The 19,809-nt window shown below is 36.7% G+C and overlaps 1 protein-coding gene across 2 annotated transcripts in view; it reads right to left on the bottom strand.

Annotated features, from left to right (window-relative positions):
- Positions 1-1,796: 1,796 nt before the first annotated feature.
- The window catches only part of LOC131525530 (NACHT, LRR and PYD domains-containing protein 12-like), a 36,487-nt gene continuing 18,474 nt past the window's right edge, over positions 1,797-19,809 (bottom strand). For both annotated transcript variants that reach the window (XM_058753254.1, XM_058753255.1), the window contains 3 exons: positions 11,489-11,662; positions 3,097-3,143; positions 1,797-2,892 (listed from right to left, as the gene is read on the bottom strand). In XM_058753254.1, the coding sequence (XP_058609237.1) occupies positions 2,333-2,892; positions 3,097-3,143; positions 11,489-11,662 (781 nt within the window). In that variant the 3' untranslated portion in view covers positions 1,797-2,332. The remainder of the gene's footprint in view (positions 2,893-3,096; positions 3,144-11,488; positions 11,663-19,809) is intronic.

Here is a 19,809-nt window from a genome sequence, read left to right as displayed (position 1 = left end):
ATTTTGAAAGATCTTATTTATACTCTTAAGAGTATACTTTAATAATAATAATACATTTTTAAGATGAAGATGAACACTCTGGAAAAGGGGTAGCAGACTAACTTGACACATGAGCTGTCATGGACTGCAGAGACTCCTCCCCGTCTCTGAGTGGGCCTTGTTTTTGTTTTATTTTTATATTTATCTTTTTTATTGAAAACATTTCATTCGCGGAATTGATGTCATTGCTTAAAAATCTAGCCTACCTCTAAGCACTCTGAAAAATGTACAGCGTTTTTATATTGTCATCTAAAACTAGTAAATGTTTATTTTATACAGTGTGTTATATATATAATCACAGTTTTATTTGCTACTATCTTCTCTAAAAGAAGAGAATGATGTGTTTTATAAGGTCAATAAATAAATGTTGAATACATGTTTAAAATGTATGATAAATGATTTGCTTCAGTAACATGTTACTATGCTGAAATATATAATTATATATTTTATTACCATACTCTTTAAAATAGAGATAAGTCTCTCTTTAGTTTGAAATATTTCTCTATGCACGTGCTTGTTTAAATGACTTATCATGATACAAAATTGCATAATGACATAGGTATTACTCTGATATAAGAACGTAAATGTGATTTATGAGGATATTTCTTGAGTCATCATAATTAAGATCACTTACAAACAATATTTATTAAAAGAGAGATTTTTTATTGCATTATTACTCATTTATTGACTCCTTTGGTAATGTAATTATATTTTACACATCTAAAATGCATTGACTATAAAGCAGCTTGAACTTGAACTTAATAGAGATATATACATAATAGTTCTGATCTCTTAAAATAGTTTTTTTCTTTTACTTATTTTTAGCATTAAACCTATATCTCTTTTCTCACATTCATGTAGACTGGCCAAAACCCCTGCGATGATGGTGTGCCATTGGATACCATGCACATGTGTCCTGCAGCTGTCCCGGACGAATAAGATCGAAACAACCCTAAAAAGATAAATTTTGACATGACCGATTTAAACAAATCTCATGTTCCATGACGGAGGTCGCAGATTAATAACTGTACTCCGGATATATGTTACAAACAATGGCATAACACATCTGGTGAACATTTAAGGACAATCTCTTATTTCAGTGCTGAGGTCACAGGTTAATTATTCTAGTCTGGACATATATTACAAAACAGATGGCATAACACAGCTGCCGATCATTAAAGTTCAGTTTAAACAGTTTACACAAGCTGGATATATATTACAAAACAGATGTCATAACACTTCTGCTGTACATTAACGGACAATGTAACCACTCTCTTATTTGAGGACATATAATCATGATATATTACAAACAGACGTCATAACACATGTCATAACAAAAGTCATAATGCATCTGGTGATCATTAAAAAGGTTAGAGGTTAATCCCTAAGGGCAAAGGTTAACAGCTGAGGGCCATCAATCAAAACTTTTGACATAACGTCCGGACCTAGTTACTACTCTAGTGTTGATAGTTTTTGTAAAATTCAGTGAAATGAGCCATTGTGCTGATCATAAAGAAGCCAGGAATCATATCTTTGAGGGACATGAAAAAGTCTTGCATAATAGGAAAAGTCTCAGAACAACTTTTATGTTCCACAGAAGAAAAAATCATACAGGACTGGAATGACATGAAGAAAAGTAAATGATTACTCAGTGATTACTTGGTTATGAAGTTCTTGATTTTGGTTAATATCCCTTTAAGTAAAATACAAATACATCCCTTAAAGTTAAATAAAATACAAGACTATAAGCATCAAAATATACTTAAGATATTACTTTTTATTACTTGTTATATTACATGTTCATCTTAAATTTTTATTACTGTATAATACTTGGTAAAATTACAGCTCTGCTGACAATGTATTATTTAGAGCACAAGTCTAACGCAGCGACGTACTTATCAACAACGTTGGTGTCACACGTCTGCCGAGACAACGTGTCTGTTGAGGCGAAGTACCCTTCTCACACGTAAAAGTACACGACTGTCTACTTAGGCAGGTAATCCTGTCACATATCTCTCGCCATAGGCTCCCACTGCGACCTAAGGGAGCTGTGGCTCTGCTGCACCAGAAGGGGGAGCCCTGTCCGATGACGAATAAGCAATGAGACTCAAAACGACGGCTTAAAACTATTTTTAGGTTATTTACAAATGCATAGTTATGGTGGATACTGTATAGTTATGAAAGTTTTAACTGTTCAGGCTGAAAAATTTCTTGTGCCTGGCTGTTCTGGTGGTCGGTGCTCTGTAGCGCCAGCCAGAGGGCAACAGTTCAAAGAGAGAGTGGGCTGGGTGTGTCATCTTTGTTGTTTCTTACCGTTTTTAATCTCACACAGAGACACTGAGGAGTTCAAACCATAAACCCTAAATCCAGCACAGAGAGACTCAGTGAATGTGGAAGTGAATGTGTGCAATCGTGTGAGTTTGTGTGTGTCAGAGACACTGTAGAAGGACAGAGTGCCAGCGGACACGTCCACATACACTCCTACTCTACAACATGAGCCTGAAGAGACACAAATGTCAGTGAACTTGTTATTGTGACACACAGTAAATTTGTCATTAGAGCGTCTCAGACTCCAGGAGTTCTTATTGCGTCCAAACACACAATCATCACTCCGTCCTTTCCTGCTGATTCCTTTATATGTCACTGATATAACAGCATCTCCACTCCATTCAGCCTCCCAGTAACAGCGTCCAGACAGACTCTCTCTACACAGAACCTGAAGAGTCTTGTCAAATCTCTCTGGATGATCAGGATATGACTGATATTCTCTCACATGTGTCACCTTTTTGTTTTCCTCAGACAGAATGAGATGATTGTGTGATGTGTCTGGATCCACTGTGAGATCACAGGCATCTGAACACAAGAATACAGACATTTATATATCAAACAACAACACTAAAGCTGTGTGTGTGTACCTACTTAACTAGGGTTAGGTTGTAAAATGTGTAACTATCTGTATATAAAAACAATAAAAGTCTATGTAATGTCCCTATTTAGATAGCTAAGTAAATGTGTGTGTGTGTGTGTGCACATGTGCGTGTGTGTCTGTAGACATACATTTTTGTAGTCCTGCTGTAATCCTGAACTCTTCTCCATGATCCACACTATAAAACACACAGTGTCATATTCAGTTTAAATCCACATAGTGCAGGGTTGAATAATTAATCAGTTCTTAATTATAAATTGTTAGTGTGCGATATCTATAGGACTAAATGTGTAACTTAGTGCATTGGTCTCAAACTCAATTCCTGGAGGGCCACAGCTCTGCACAGTTTAGCTCCAACCAGCTCCATATCACACCTGCTTTTAAGTTTCTAGTGATCCTGAAGACCTTGATTAGCTGGATCAGGTGTGTTTGATTAGGGCTGGAGCTAAACTGTGCAGAGATGTGGCCCTCCAGGAATTGAGTTTGAGACTAATGACTTAGTGCAGAGGTGTCAAACTCAATTCCTGGAGGGCCGGAGACCTGCAGAGTTTAGATATAACCCTAATTAAACACACCTGGGGCCTGTACCATGATGGTAGCTGAACAAATTCAGGGTTACAGGATTAGTTTTGAGTTGACAAAACCAAACCAGTCCAATCCGGCTTTGTTGGTACCATGAAGCTGATCATCAACTTTCTCTGTCAACTCAGGCTTGATCACATGAAAGTGTGACATCAGTAATGAGCAGCCAATCACATGCCTTAAAACTATGATTCACTTCTGAGAGTCAGTGCGAAGATTAAAAGATTGAACAATATGAAGAATTTAAACACATTTACACAACATGATCATGAAAAGATCTATCCATGAAAGTGGAAAACTTAAAGAAAAAATCTTACCATATAAGTGCAAGTAAAAGTTAGTTTATAGAGTTGATAATATTTATAGGTATAAAAACACTTTGAAATCTAAGCTCATAGTCATGTTTAAAGCTATTGATTCTAAAACTTATTTATATTGCATATTATCTATATTATTTATATGTTTACATTGATTTTAAATAAAAGCTTAATTACTATTAAACTAAGCTGTCTTGTGTAATGAATTAAGGGTATAATAATTATATAAATAATTATAAAATAAATATAAAAATAATCATCTCTAAAAATCAGATGATTTTATCTTTAAAAATGTTTGCCTATGTAGCATCCTTTAATTTGGAGTAAGATAAACTGGAGGAGTGGCTTTATTGTGTCAGAGATGTGTCACTTTGCTTGAAGCTGATTGGTCAAATTTCGGTTTGAGATCTCTAAACCAGAACATAACCTGCAGGTTAGCTGTGGAGCGTAAGTTACTATGGCGATGAACACTGCTAAAAGCCAAGCCAATTTCCGTGGTACCTAAAACCCAGAGTTGGCGCAAATTAAACTGAAACTTACCTGGCTAGCCAGCTAAACCGGCTTCATGGTACAAGCCCCTGGTCGAACTAATCAAGTCCTTGAGGCTTATTTGAAAACTACATGGTATGTGTGCTGGGGCAGGGTTGGAACAAAACTCTACAGGGCTCCGGCCCTCCAAGAACTGAGTTTGACACCCATGACTTAGTGGTTCCCAACCACATTCCTGGAGGCCCCGCAACACCGCACGTTTTCAATGTCTCTTTAACCAAACACACCTGATTCAGCTCATTAGTGGAAACTCCAAGATCTGAAATGGGTGTGTCAGACAAAGGAGACATGGAACGTCTCTATGTCCATACTATCCATCCTAAATAGTATGTGAGATTAAAATAAGTGTGTCCCAAAGCTTAGTATGTTGGAAAGAGTATGCCAAGAGTCCCCCCGGATAATCTACTATTTCCGGCAGGTTTTCGAAGTGTGCATTCAGGCCCACAACCCATTTAACTTGGAGGAGGATTCATTCAGAACTACAAACATGAGTAAAAACCGTTAAAAAACTACAAAACATGGCGAATTATCGCGACTGAGGATGAGTGACTAATAATCAAAATTTAACCTGATAAAAAATATTTATTTAGTGTTATCTGTGTTTTATTTAATCTGCATTAACAATGTGAACTTTTAAAAAGATCCTTTAGGACTTTAACTTTTAAATGCATCATTATCCATTAATATGAGGAGAGTCTCTGCATCAAAGACCCATGACTCATTCTCCAATAGGTAGGAAATTAAATTAATGAAATGTGGAGGATAATAAATGTGACAAGATGATTGACATGTCAGTTTATGGTGTCAGGACATGACAGAGAGCATCGGTGAAAGACACAGTTTTATGACAGGATAGTTTGTCCCAAAGCTTGCCTACTCTTTTGCTACACACTCAAAAGTATGTACTTTTGAGTACATACTTTTAGGGCGCGGTACAAGTAGGTGAATTGAGATGCAGGGATACAAAATATGCAGTTTTGCATGGCCTCCAGGAACGTGGTTGGGAACCATTAATTATTTGGTATATGATGTTCCTATGTCTTGATGTCACTCGCAATCACTGCTCAGTGTCTTTGAATGAGAGATGTGGTATTTCGCTATCCTTTTGTCTTATGTAACAAAAGATAACCACAGGTTCTTAAGAACTCTTAAATGGCATACAAAACCTTAATTCTAATGTTAACTCTCCTGTTGGTTTAAAAAAAAAAAAAAAAAAAAATTGGTAATTTTTTGTTGTTGTTGTTGTGGGTCAAATTAACTGACATTGGGTTCCAAGCAATTTGCCCAAAAAGTAACAATATGAAAAACAGTGAAAATTCATGTAAAAACATAAAACTAGCTTGTCGGAGATTAATATATAAAAGATGTCTCATATGCTCACCAGGGCTGCATTTATTTGATAAAAAAAAAAAATTGTGAAATATTATTACAATTTAAAAAAAACTGTTGAACTGTTAGAACATATTTTAAAATGTCATTTATTCCAGTGAGGAAAAATGAATTTTCACCATCATTATTCTAGTCTTCAGTGTCACATGATCCTTCAAGAATCATGATGATTTGCTGCTCAAGAAATATTTTACTTAATGTTAAAAAAAAGTTGTGTACAATTTTCCTGGATTCTTTGATGAAAATAAAGTTCAAAAGAACAACATTTATTTGAAATGTAATACACATCCTTTCTGACATTGTGTCTACACTGAATGCAACAGAGCGAGCACCGCAAATCCATTTGCTCTTCATGTTCAGAAGTAGTGCGAGTGCTTGGAGTATTTCAGAGATTGAACGGGTCATATCTCAACATGCCTCATCCAGTGTAGAGCGCATCACTGATTATAATACTTTGTTTGTTTTTGTCAGGTCGCGCCATTCACATCTGATATAGACATATGTCTTATAGCATGCTATAAGACATTGTTCCTGTTCCTATTTCCTTCAGTGATTCTTCTTGTTAACAAGAAGTGTTTGCTAAGTGTTTGCTAATGCTCAATCATTAATTAAACACTGAAATATCTCATTAATTCTACTCTTAAATGGTCTTGGTTTTGGTTTGGGTCTTGGAGGGTCTGGTCTTGACTACACCTCTAGTTAACCTTCTTCATGCATTAAAATCAGTAACAATTTATCAAAATTGGGACAAAAGTATTAAAACGGGTGTACTCACACTTGGTGCTCTGAACCGTGCCCGAGCACGTTTGACCCCCAAAGCCCAGTTCGTTTGATTAATGTAATCAGTACTGTTTCTAGGCATATAACCTAGGCAGTCGCCTAGAGCACCACCAGCTGGAGGGGCGCCAATGAGCGCACGTACTGCCGCTACATTTTAACAGGGTTGTGATCAAGAGTGGCACGGACACCCTGAAATATGATTGCCGCCCCCATTGGATCCCCCAACATCATTGGGCTAGAAGACTGTCATTCTGACGATGCCTGTATGCCATTGGATCAGAGCACTGTCAATTGCTGCCTCTGATTGTTGCATGCAAAGTTTGCATTTGGATTTGGAGAGCTCAACAATGCCATTTGATCAATCCTGCCCATGTTTTGGCAAGGTAAGGCTTTTTTTTGCCATGCAAGTTCGAAGGCCAATTTAAATATTGGTACATAAAAAGTGCACAAAATCAGTATTTTGTTTAGGCAGTATTTGTGGCAGTCGAGAAATCATGTTTCATGTGAAACTGGTCTGAAAGGTGTGCGTCTTTGTGTTAATGCATTATTAAATGTTCAGTGTGTCGTGTGTCGACATTATCTGTGATAATGTCAAAATTATTTGTATCTGTATCTGTATGCAGATAGATCCGGAAGTGTGCGTGGCTTAATCTGGAAGTTCGTCAAATTACATGAAAATACCATTTTAAATGCAAATCTGTTCGATTCGTAATTTTCATTTAACAAATAAGCCTTGTATAACTAAAGAAAGTATTATTTTTTATTAAAATTATAACATTGTAAATATCTTCTATTTAAAACTTTATCAAAATAGAAAAATTTATTTATACTTTATTCTTCTTATTTTCCAGTGAAACTTTGTGTACAAATTTGACAAGAGACAAGCATCCACAATCTTAAAAGGGTGGATTACTGTTTTTTTTTCTAGGCTTGATTGTGTTTATGGGGTGCAGTCTAACATGTGTTCATGCTTCATTTTTTTAAAAAAGCATTATTTTTCATATAATTTACCTTTATTCCACACCGCTCTGACCCCTTCTCTGACAAACCCCTCGATTACTTCCTGTTTTTATGAAGCCCCTCCCTCAGAAATACGTGATGGGCTCTGATTGGTTAGCTGGCTCAGTGTGTTGTGATTCACTAAACCGCCGAGCGTGCATCTAAATGCCCCGCCCCTCAGCTCAGTGGCATGTGCTCCAGTTGTATTGTAAACAATGATTTATAACAATATAAAAACGTGTATATTGCTTATCAATTTGAGCCCGATTGAGACGCAGAGGATATTAGTGAAGAGAATCGCGCAGAACCTGTGCAAGCACGGCTCTTAATGGTATGTTTGTTTGTTTGTTTGTTGTCTCATACGTTTAGATGCGCTGTTATAATGCTACTAATGTTAGCTTTTAATATACGGTTTTATTATGATTAAAGCTTTAATACAGTACGGCAACCGCACACGCGTCCATGTATAACGCTTCTCATTGCTATGTGAAAATGTAGCTGATCTGACGATGTGAATGAGAGAGAGAGATGCAGAGAGAGAGAGAGAGAGATGCAGAGCAGGGCGACGCGAGGAACAGTATTAAGAACGGCTGTTTTAGAACATTGATTTTGAAACTTGCGAATCCATTAGAATCGTTAGAAGACAGAATCGCGATTCATATATGAATAGATTTTTATGTGCACCCCTAGTTTTCTCTTCCTCTTCTCTAAAGCAGCACAGCATGGCCTCGCCCCCTTCCTTACATGTTCCTGAGGGCGGGGTTTATCTGGGTCAGTGACGTATCAGACCTGGGAAGTAGTTCGTTGTAGTCCCTTACCAGCCGTTTTTGTAGGCATTAAACTTCCAGAATTTTGAAAGACCATATCTCTGTTTGCATTGAACTTTCAGCGCTGCAACTTTGCAGATGTTGTTTCTGCTCAAACAGCAACATTACACACTAACGTTAAAAAGTGAAATTGCAATAAACCACCCCTTTAAATAAGAGCACTAGTAGAAAAAAAGAAAAAAAAATAGAAATGGAAAGAAAGTGTTCAGTAGCCTACTCATAGCAGAATGACAATAAAGCTTGCTTGAACTTTAAGTAACAATCAAGTAAGATCATATGTTGTGGGAGTCTGTGATCATTTACAAGTTTTTTATCAACAGAGCGCAACAAATCATTTGGACCCTCCAAAAGCCTTGATCAAACATCGCTTTTCTTCGTCTTGTATAATTAAATGTAATGCCATTCACGAAAATGGCTAATGTAATGCATTTTTAGGGCATTAATAAAGTGGGAAGATGAAGGTTGAGGTTAGAGATTATGTATCCTATTTGCAAAATACAAGATTTAAACTTATTTTGTTGCATTTTTCAGGAGATTGGTTGTGTTTGTTTTTTGTAGCAATATCTGGCAACACTGCTTCACTGGCACTGACAGGCAGCAATCAAAATAGGAGCGCGTGGATAGTTTATTGCTGAGGAGACCACATTCGTTAGACAAACGCAACAATCACCATGATATTATCTGTACGAAACTGTCAAACGCTATCAAAGCAGTACTAGCCATTATTATTGCACAAATCTTAACAAACGCAGACCAGCAAACATGTGATTGTCTGCCGAATATTTTTTCTGTTATTCGGATAAATCCGTTATTCGTTTTGAAGCTACTATCCGTGCCTTTCCGAATAAGGTATTCGGCTTCGGGCACATCCCTACTATAGATTATATTAGATAATAAACACACGATTACGATAGATATGGTCTGTATGTGATTTTCTTGAGTTGAATGTGTACATCTGAAATGATAATTTGTGCAGCGATATAAAAGGCTGTAAATAGCATATTTTAACAACCGTAAAAGACTAAATTCCACATATGACTGTAAAAGGAAGTTATTACAAACATTTGATGGTAGTTTGAAGTGAGTTCTCAGTAAAAGTGTACTATTAATCTCATAAATTGTCTTATGTAGCATGATGCTAATATTAGCTCTAATGCACCTGCAGAACAGGTCCAACTCTTCTTTATAATGCATTTTGTCATAATACTTCACGTAAGGTTGCAAGAAATGTTTTGTTGTATTTATTTTGAAATACTTTTGATAATAGTTGGGTAAATGTATACTGGGATTGAAGCGATGTGGCTTTGTAAACGTTTTATTGCCAGTTTAAAGGCTGATAATGGCTGAATAAAAACAATGTCTCATATCTGGTGGAAGTGTGAAAGGTTCTGTTTCCTTACACTAGTTTGTCATGCATTTCTTTTTCAACACATTTACAGGTAAATCCTAGTATTTTAAATTTACGATTAATCATGATTAATCACAGTCCATGACAGTCCTGTGATTAACGCGATTACATTTTTTGATTGATTGACAGCGCTAATATATATATGTATATATATATATATATATATATATATATATATACAAATTAGGGGTGGCACGGCACACAGATGTCACGGTTCGGTACGTACCTCGGTTCGGGGGTCACGGTTCAATACGATTTCGTTACAAAAGGAAAAGAAAATAAATCTACTATGCTCAGTTCTACTATGCTTTTCATTTATTTTGAACAGACAGTAGTGCAAATTACAATTTTTTACATGTTATATAAAATCTGTTTTGTTTTGTCTTGTTTTCATTGTGAGTGTACACAAATAAAAACAGACCTTTATACAGTGATTATTAATAAGACAATAAGTGTTTAAAGTTGATTCTGCTGGTATAAGGAAACAGTTGAAGTGATCGCGCTGGAGCGCGTGCGCGCACACACACACACACACAACACATCAGTTCCAGCATTGCAAACTTGACAGCGCAGTTGGTACTTTATCAAAATAAAATACAGTGAGCCAAACATCAGTGTGCGCGCCTCTGTGTCACCGTAGGAACGCGTCTGAAGTACAAAGCCTATCATTTACATAATAGTTTCGCATTCAGATACGTTACATCGCAAATATGGAAATATTATGGAATATTTGGATGTGTGCCGAATGAGAGGGTAGGATACACGAGCACAAAGCACCTTTTAGCAAACAGTTGAGTGCGCAAGCCTTTAAAGTATACTCCTTTGTCAGTGAGAGATGCATTCAGAATCAGCACATGGTCACTGTCTAGTGGGATTTGTTTTCAAGTGCGCAACTCATGGCATTCGCTGTTCTTCTGCTGGCGGTTATCAAACAGCATTGCATTACTGCAGGCGCCCCCTTCTGGATTGGGGGTGAATTGCCTGTATTCGTCGTAAGGCTTCATGCACCGAATCGAGATGTCCGTACCGTGATGGTTCGGTACGAATACATGTACCATGCCACACCTAATACAAATATAATTTGTAAATGTATCAGTGTTGTTATTTAAGATTTGAGTGCTTACATAATCAGTTTAATGTTATTTTGTATGTAATATTAATTATCTTGTTTGAGTGTGGGAGTTGGATGGGTGGGGGAGGGGGTAATCTGAGTGTAATCTCTCCGTACCATGCCTGGGCACGGTTCATTTAACCCTCTCTGGCCCACTTGGAAGAGGTGAGCCAGAGCACAGTTGAGTTGGGCTCGGTCGCTGTATGCATGCAGTGTGATCGCTAACCCCGCCGGAGCCTGGAACAGCTATACATTTGTGTGCGCTACTGTCATCATTACGACAGCAAACATCTTTACTACTACTGGGATAGTACACTTTTCAATTAATGTAATTTATTTGAGTGTATTTGCACTTTGTTAAATAAAAGCTACACATGGGTTCTTACAACTTGCCTTCAGTGGACTGATTGTTACAACAGCTAAGCATTTTTCCAGTTTATTAATAATATTAACAAATGTATCACATTTTTTAAAATATTTTACATACTTTTCAATCTGACACAGGGATACTGAATCATTTGAATAATAAAATAGAACCAAAAAAAAACCTGCTTAACATACTTGAGTTTGTCCAGTGTGCAGTCAGGATGGTTGAGAATGTCAGAAAGCAACTTGACTCCTGAATCTCCCGGGTGATTGTAGCTCAGAACCAGCTCTCTCAGGTGTGAGGGGTTTGAACTCAGAGCTGAAGACACATAACGACAGCCTTCCTCTGTCACCATACAGCCAGACAATCTACAAGAACAGACAGCACAACAGTCTACATGATATTGTTTGGCATTCTGAAATCAACCAAACAGTGCAGTTTATTTCAGTGTGGTATATAATAGTAATTTTCTGCAGTTACAATAACTAGTATTTATTTTTGTTTCTAAATGTCGTAAAAGTCAACAGAGACATAATTTCTACATTGTCACTAGACACCAGGGGCAAAATCTGAAATGGGTTACACATTTGTCTTATAGAAAACGTTATTTGAACAATTATACATATTTTTACCATTTACTATGTATTATGCATATAAGCAATTTAATAAAATTCCAAGTACCAAGAAGGTGCTTGTCCACATGCTAATGTCTGAAGAATTATGTAGTTCACAACCTTTTGCCCTTTGAATCCCCCATCCTTACATACAGTATCCCACAGAAGTGAGTACACCCCTCACATTTTTGTAAATATTTTATTATATCTTTTCATGTGACAACACTGAAGAAATTACACTTTGCTACAATCTAAAGTAGTGAGTGTACAGCTTGTATAACAGTGTAAATTTGCTGTCTCCTCAAAATAACTCAACACACAGCCATTAATGTCTAAACCGCTGGCCACAAAAGTGAGTGCACCCCTAGGTGAAAGCTAGTTTAATAGTTTTATACTGAAAGTATACTTGTAAGTTTTCTTTAAGTGGACCTTAAATCATACTTTAAGTATACTGCTATGTCCCTATTTAGTTATTAATATTAATTTGTATATATTTTGTTATATGAATATCTGAACATACAAAACATCAAAAGAAAGAACAGGGTATCTGCTTGTAAACAAAAACATTTTGGCCCAATCCTAATTCTATTTTATACCTCTTCCCCTTGTCCCTTGAAACAGAGTGCCAAGGGGTAGGGGTGAAAATATTCACCTTAGAATTGGGACACCACTACTATACCGTCACACATGATCATACGTCGTCTAGCTCCTACAATACACACACCTATTGGTGTGAATTAGAGACTTTAATTACGTTCTATATTAACGCTGCTTCAGTACTGATCTGTAACGCACGCGGGTCAGTGCACAAGGAGCTTATAATAGCACTGAAGTCTGTGAGGAAGACAAAACAACTGGTTTAATGCTTTTTTACTACATTTTTACTATAATAAAACAAATTACAATTACATTATAAAATGTCAAAATCTAATCTAATAAAACATAAACATCTCAATCCAACTATAGTGACAACCCTGTGTATAGATGCATTTAACTCTGCTGTGGCTCAGCAATTTGTTATAAGCAGATCTGTAGAAATCAGTCATGTCATTGTCCAGCTCAGTTCAGTTCTCATTCCAATAGCATCAGCACATCATTTACAATAATGGAATAAACAAAATTGCATTTAATATTCTGTGTATTTGTTTGTTTGTTTCTAGGAGAGCATCATCCCCTAATTGACATGTGGGAAAAAATCATTGAAAAGTGTTCAGCGTTTGCAACAGAGGAAGCATTAGGAAAGAGGAGAAGAGAGAAAGTGAAAAGGCACCCAACAGATGTTGGTGAGACTTTATTTCTGCAAATGCATTAAAGGTCACTCACATTCTAGTTAGCCACAAACGTAAACCTGATTTTAGATAGTATTTAAATTAGATTAATAACTCCAGATACGTGTAGGCCGACAGTCCTGTATATTTCACACTAAATTGTGATGCAGCCTGAATCATAATCTCACCATGTTCATTTGTTGGCCAGAGGAGAACTGATCCCTAAACTATACTTTCTCCCAAGGTTTTTTCTCCATTCTGTCACCTGATGGAGTTTGGGTTCCATGCCACTGTCGACGTTTGGCTTGCTTATTTGGGGACACATAATAGTCAGCAATATTGTTGATCTGACTCCACTGAGAGTATTGGATAAGGACTGAACTGAGCTAGATGATGACACCACTGTTTTCTGCAGAATTGCTATGTAGATGCATTGGAATTATTTTATATTTGATGATTTTTAACACTGATCAGTCAACACTGATTTCAACTGAACAATGATACTTTTACTGTTTAGAGCTGCTTCACAGCAGAAGTGAATTTTGTTTGCATCATTATTTTTCTTTTTATCACTGTAAAGTAATTAAAATATATCTGACTATATTTAGTACTGGATATACACAAAAATAGAATAAATCAGGATTTATTTTTTCACAGCACTGTACACCAGCATTTAGGTTTAGTGTGACATTAATGTGTGGAAATGGAAATTTTTTTAGTGTGTGATTGCTATTTTCAGGAAAATACACTGGTAACAACTAAAATAAAGAAGACCAAAAATATAATTCAACAGAAGATGATGGCTGTGCTGAAACAAGCACTCAAATAATGGTGAGCAGTAATCTACTTTATTTAATTGATCTTTTATTAACTATTATCTTTATAGTTTATAATAAATAATAGCTGCTATTGTATTTCAGGAACTAAGACCTGTGGGAGTGCTGGAGAAATCAAGTGTACCAAGTCCTGTCTCCTCAGCCATGTAGGAGATCTTCAGACATGAAGAGATTGAGGAGTTAAATGAAGTCAAAGAGCTAAAAGAAGATCTACAATATTAGTGCCAATTCAGCATGAAAACAGAGAGAGAGCTGAGGCAGTGGAAAGGTAAAGACATCTAGTTATATCAGCAATTATTCTCAATGTTTAACATCAGCTCTCAACAGTTTGCTTGAGGACTCTTTGATTCTCTCTGATTGACTGGAAGGTGTGCATTAAAACAATGAATGCAGATAATTACAATCAGTTCAGTCACCGTTCTAAATTAACGTGCGGCTTTTACTGTAGCACACACATACAGTCAGAAAGCTAGATCTAAAGACCTGTAACCAAACAAACTATTGAAAATTAACTTGGTTTTACCCTTCCAGTCAAATTGTACTCCACAAACATTAAAGGGTTAGTTCACCCAAAACTGAAAATTCTGTCATTAATTATTCACCCTCATGTCATTCCAAACCCATAATACCTTTGTTCATCTTTAAAACACAAATTAAGATATTTTTGATGAAATCTGAGAACTTTCTGACCCCTCTATAGGCAGCAACGCAATTTACACATTTAAGTTCCAGAACAATAGGAAAGACATTGTGAAAGTAATCCATGTGACTCCAGTGGTTTAACCTCAGTTTTGTCTTCTGTCGCATGAACACAACACTCATGCGTTGTGATGCTCTTGTGAATGCACATTACAGATCAATATTTTTGTAAATAAGTGGTAAATTAGTTTTTATTTATTTATTTTTTGGACGCAAACACTCGCGTCGCTTCATAAAATTTAGTTAAAACAACTGGAGTCACATGAATTACTTTAATGATGTCTTTCCTACCATTCTGGAACTTGATTGTGTAAGTTGCATTGCTGTCTATGCAGGGTCGGAAAGCTCTCTGTTTCTTTAAAAATATCTTCGTTTGTGTTCCAAAGAGGAATGACAGTCTTACGGGTGTGAAACCACACAAGGGTGACTATTTAATGACAGAATTTTCATTTTTGGGTTAGCTATCTCTTCAAGGGTAGCTTTAACTTAAATCGACGATAATTGCTAGAAATTAAGTGTCCCCAACTGAGCAAGCCAGAGGCAACAGCGGCAAGGAACCAAAACTCCCTCTGTGACAGAATGGAGAAAAAAACCTTGAGAGAAACCAGGCTCAGTCGGGGGTCAGTTCTCCTCTGACCAGATGAAACCCGCAGTTCAATTCCAACCGCAGCCATGTCAGATTGTGTACAGGGCTTATCTGATTCCCGTGGTCTTGTCCCGATGGAGCATTTTAATTTATAATTTAATGTATTTATTATATTTGTGTTTTATTCATTATTTGAAGTTTTTCATTTATATGATTTATTCATTTGCTATAATTGTAATGTATAGTTTAATGCATTTATTGTTTCTCGGTCTATTTTTATAATATATATTTGTTTGTTTATTATAATTTAAATTTATAGTTTAATTCATTTAATATATTTCTGAAAGAATGTGAAGGTTATGATGACGGCGATGGACATTTGCAGGAGATTTTAGTTCTCAAGGAATTTGTAGCTGGATAAGTACTACGTTATCTAGCCTATATCTTATTTTGAATGAGCAGAAATCTGTAAGAAATGTAGCAATCTGGAAATAACTGACAAAAACCTACTGTTATTTTCATGCTTCCAAACTAAATTTGCACTGCAAAAAGCAGCAATGATTTTTAACTTGTAATGCTGATAATAACCATGTAAAAGCTTTCATGTCATAGGAAAAGAAAAAAAACCCTGCACACTAATGTTTCTATAAATTACGCTAAAACTATTATGGTATCATTTATTTAGGCTATTTATTTTAGGGCTGCCCTTGACTAAAGATTTTTCTGTTCGACTAGTAGTCGCTCAATTTAAGAGATAGTCGTCTTATTGCACGTTTATATTAATAAAACACAAATCCTAATAGTGAGCCTTTAATTGCCTATAGCCTAATCCAGTGGTTTTCAAACCTGTCCTGGAGGACCCCAGCCCTGCACATTTTGTATGTCTACCTTATCAGGCACACCCAATTTAGTTCTTGCAATCTCCACTAACGAGCTGATGAGTTGATTTAGGTGTGTTAGATGAGGGAGACATACAAATGTGCAGGGCTGGGGGTCCTCAAGGACAGGTTTGAAAAGCCCTGGCCTAATCAACACTCAAGCACGCACATAAAGTTTGCCAGAGCATGCCGGCAGAAGTAATGATTATGAACGCATCAGGATAAAAGCCTTACGTCACAGAAGTCAGCTAATTCTCAGCACAAAGAGACTCTCTCACCTAGCTATCACACTATAGAGATTGTGTCTGTTCCCCGATCTAGAAAATACAAAAAACGTCCAAACCAATTTAAGGGTAACAATTTAATTGATGTTCCACAAATAAAAAAACAGATATAATACAGATAAACAAATGATAAAGCTTGGTTTATTTAATATCAGGGGTCCGTTCTTTGTACGTCGCTAACTCAGTTAGCTGGATTTGATTGTTGACGATTTCACTTGATCTTGGATCATTTGGTTCTTCGAAGCTCATCCTAGACTTGCTGTCATAGCAATGGATCCGTAAGTTTAAACCTGCTTAGGAGCAGGTTTATTTCATGTAAACAGGATTAGATTGCGTCTTTTTAAGCAGAATTGATACTTAAAAGCTGTCCTAGCCATCGCTACTTTATTACAAGAGTACCCTACTGGTCCAGGGACAATAATTAAAAAAATAATAATAATACAAATTAATTTGAAAATAATATAACAATATAATAATATAATATAACGATGTTGTGTAGTCTATAATACTATAGACACAGCCAGTTTTACTCATTGAACGATTTATTAGTGATGAAATAATTACTTTATAATTGTATTGGTGTCACAAATCCTGTCCATGCACTTCTGTTCGTTGACCACCAGAGGTCACCCGCTCACCACATGGACTGTTGCACTTCACCACAGACTATAATTCCCATCACCCATTGCACTGACGACACACACACAGCTGATTGGACTAATCACACGCTCACCTGATCCTACACACACTGAATGCACTGATTACACGCCTTACTTCCTCAGTATAATCGCCGAGTATTGTATAGCGTTTATCACAGTCTTTGCTGATAACTACTCTACGGAGCCTACCTAGTTGCCTTAGTCTTGCCTTGCCTGTCTCCTCATGTTTTGATTCCTGTCCGTGTTTCCTGGATTAACCCTTTGCCTTGCCCTGTTGGATACTGTTCACCGACCGTAGACCCACGCTTGCCCTCGGATTATTCTTTGTCTTGCCTGTGTTGTACCTGTTTGCCATTGTTCCACCCTGCCTGTATTTATGACCATGTCTTTAAATAAAACCCTGCAAATGGATCCGCTCGCCTCTTGTCTCGTTGGCTCCGTAACAATTGGAGTCTTACACACATGCTATACATTCTGAATCGTTAATTTGAGCGATGACAGCTATTATGGAAGTGGCTTGATGGAGCTCAGGAGATGCAGATAACTGGATCTCTAAGAAACTTTAATTAATGCTGTCACATAAGAAATTTGCTTCAAAGATAAAATTAAATGAATTGCTAATTGACAATTGACAACAATGAAATAAAAATGTAAAGCCTGTACAAATACTAGAAATCATAAGTATAAATAATTAGGAATCATGTAAAAAAAATTACAAATAAATTAAAAACAGTGCACATCTCATTTATCTATTATAACATTTATGCAGTTTTTTTTGCTTGGCTGTTTCCTTATAAAGGTCCAGAAATTTGTCAAGTTTTTCGTCAGGTGTCTTTTTTAATGATATGATGTCATTACGTTGCTGTCTTGCCTGCATTGCTGATCGTGGTTTCAAGGATCGATACATCTGCCCTTTTCGGGGAACACGAGAACGCACAGTAATCTTAGACAATTTAATCCAGATATTTTAATCTAATACGCAAATTCATTTGAAGAACCAAATTAGCCAGAGATCAGTTATCAGGATTAGAAGATCTGGAATCTTTCAAATCATCTCAGATGTAATAAGCGACGTACGAAGAACGGGCCCCAGGTCCCTTTCTACGAAAGCACTTTTTGTAAATGATATGATCACTGATCATAAACTAGATGTGCTTTGTTTGATAGAAACCTGGTTAAAACCAGATGATTACATTACTTTAAACGAGTGTACCCCTTAAGATTACTGTTATAAACATGAGCCACGTCTAAAAGGTAAAGGGCGAGGTGTTGCTACAGTTTATAACAATACCTTCAGTATTTCTCAGAGGTCTGGTTTCAAGTATAATTCGTTTGAAGTAATGGTGCTTCATATAACGTTATCCAGAGAAACAAATGTTAATGAGAAATCCCCTGTGATGTTAGTGCTGGCTGCAGATAAAGTCTTAATTGTTGGTGATTTTAATATCCATGTTGATAATGAAAAAAGATTATTTGAGATCAGCATTTATAGACATTCTAAACTCTATTGGGGTGTAGGATCAGAACGAGTCAGACAAAACTAAGATTTGATTAGAACATTGAAACATGAGGAGCCGAAATTCCTGAGAGGCGCCAAGAAAACAGGACAACGTCGTAAATCAGATTCCTAGCTTCACCTCTGGAGCAAGCCTAACCAACAAGCCTCTTCCAGAACAGTTTGCAACATTAAGACAAAAGAACACTTATTGATTAGTCCAACGCAGGAAGGAGATCGTCAAATTTGGGGTAAATAATCAAGATTAATGGTCAAAGAGATGGCCATCACATGTGTTCCACGAGAGAAATCACAAGCTTCTTTAGACTGACTTTTCCCCCACACATAGAAGACAAAGAACCAGACTGAAATTCCTCTGTCCAAAGAACATGTCTTTTGGTCTCCACAGATCTACACAGAGACTTTCTTTTTCATATGCATATAAAATCATCCTAAAAGGACATTTCTAGGCATAATGCTATATTATGTATGTAACCCACACATTAGACTATCATGTTTTAAGCACATATTATGTATGTCTTTTTAATAACTATTGAATGACTTTAAGGTATTCGTGTTTGGTATGTATGAGCTTGACAATTCTAGCTTGAAACGTTTCTTCCAATTGATTCTTTGTCAAATGTATCATATTCTGGTTATAGAAATCACATCCAAATGTATACTTTGCAAGAGTGTGTAAAATTCGGACCATGTGACTGATAACATGCTGATTTATGATGGAAGGAACAACCCTAGCTAAGATAATAGCCTATCTAATTGGTCAAGACACCAGATGGGATGTGTCCAAAAGCCGAGTTTAAAACCTCAGGACACCATCAATTCTTCCCTTCTCCCGTCTTGCCCTTCTGCCCTTCTCTCTTCTCGCCACCGCGTTTTGACGCTGCTTTTTAGGGCTCTTTGAGCATGCTCTGGCCTACAGGCCAGTTGCTACTTAACACCACGATGAGAAGAAAAACCACCTAGTCTCATTTCATTCTTTCTTTCTTTTATTTTAGTTTATTTTCCGTTGCGAGTTTCGTGTTCTCAGTTTAAGTTTTGCCGCCACGCCTTGTCTCTGAGTTCAACTTAAGCCTGCGACTGCCTCAAAACTTCAACCAGACCAACTCCGCATCCTCAGCCAACACCCAAGACATCCCTTCAACGACTACTGAACTTCCAGCCAATCACCAACTCGG

This window comes from Onychostoma macrolepis, chromosome 19 (assembly GCF_012432095.1).
Source record: "Onychostoma macrolepis isolate SWU-2019 chromosome 19, ASM1243209v1, whole genome shotgun sequence".
NCBI classification, from domain to species: domain Eukaryota; kingdom Metazoa; phylum Chordata; class Actinopteri; order Cypriniformes; family Cyprinidae; genus Onychostoma; species Onychostoma macrolepis.
The sequence above is the reverse complement of the archived record's forward strand: the minus strand, read 5'-3'. Positions and strand labels throughout refer to the sequence as shown.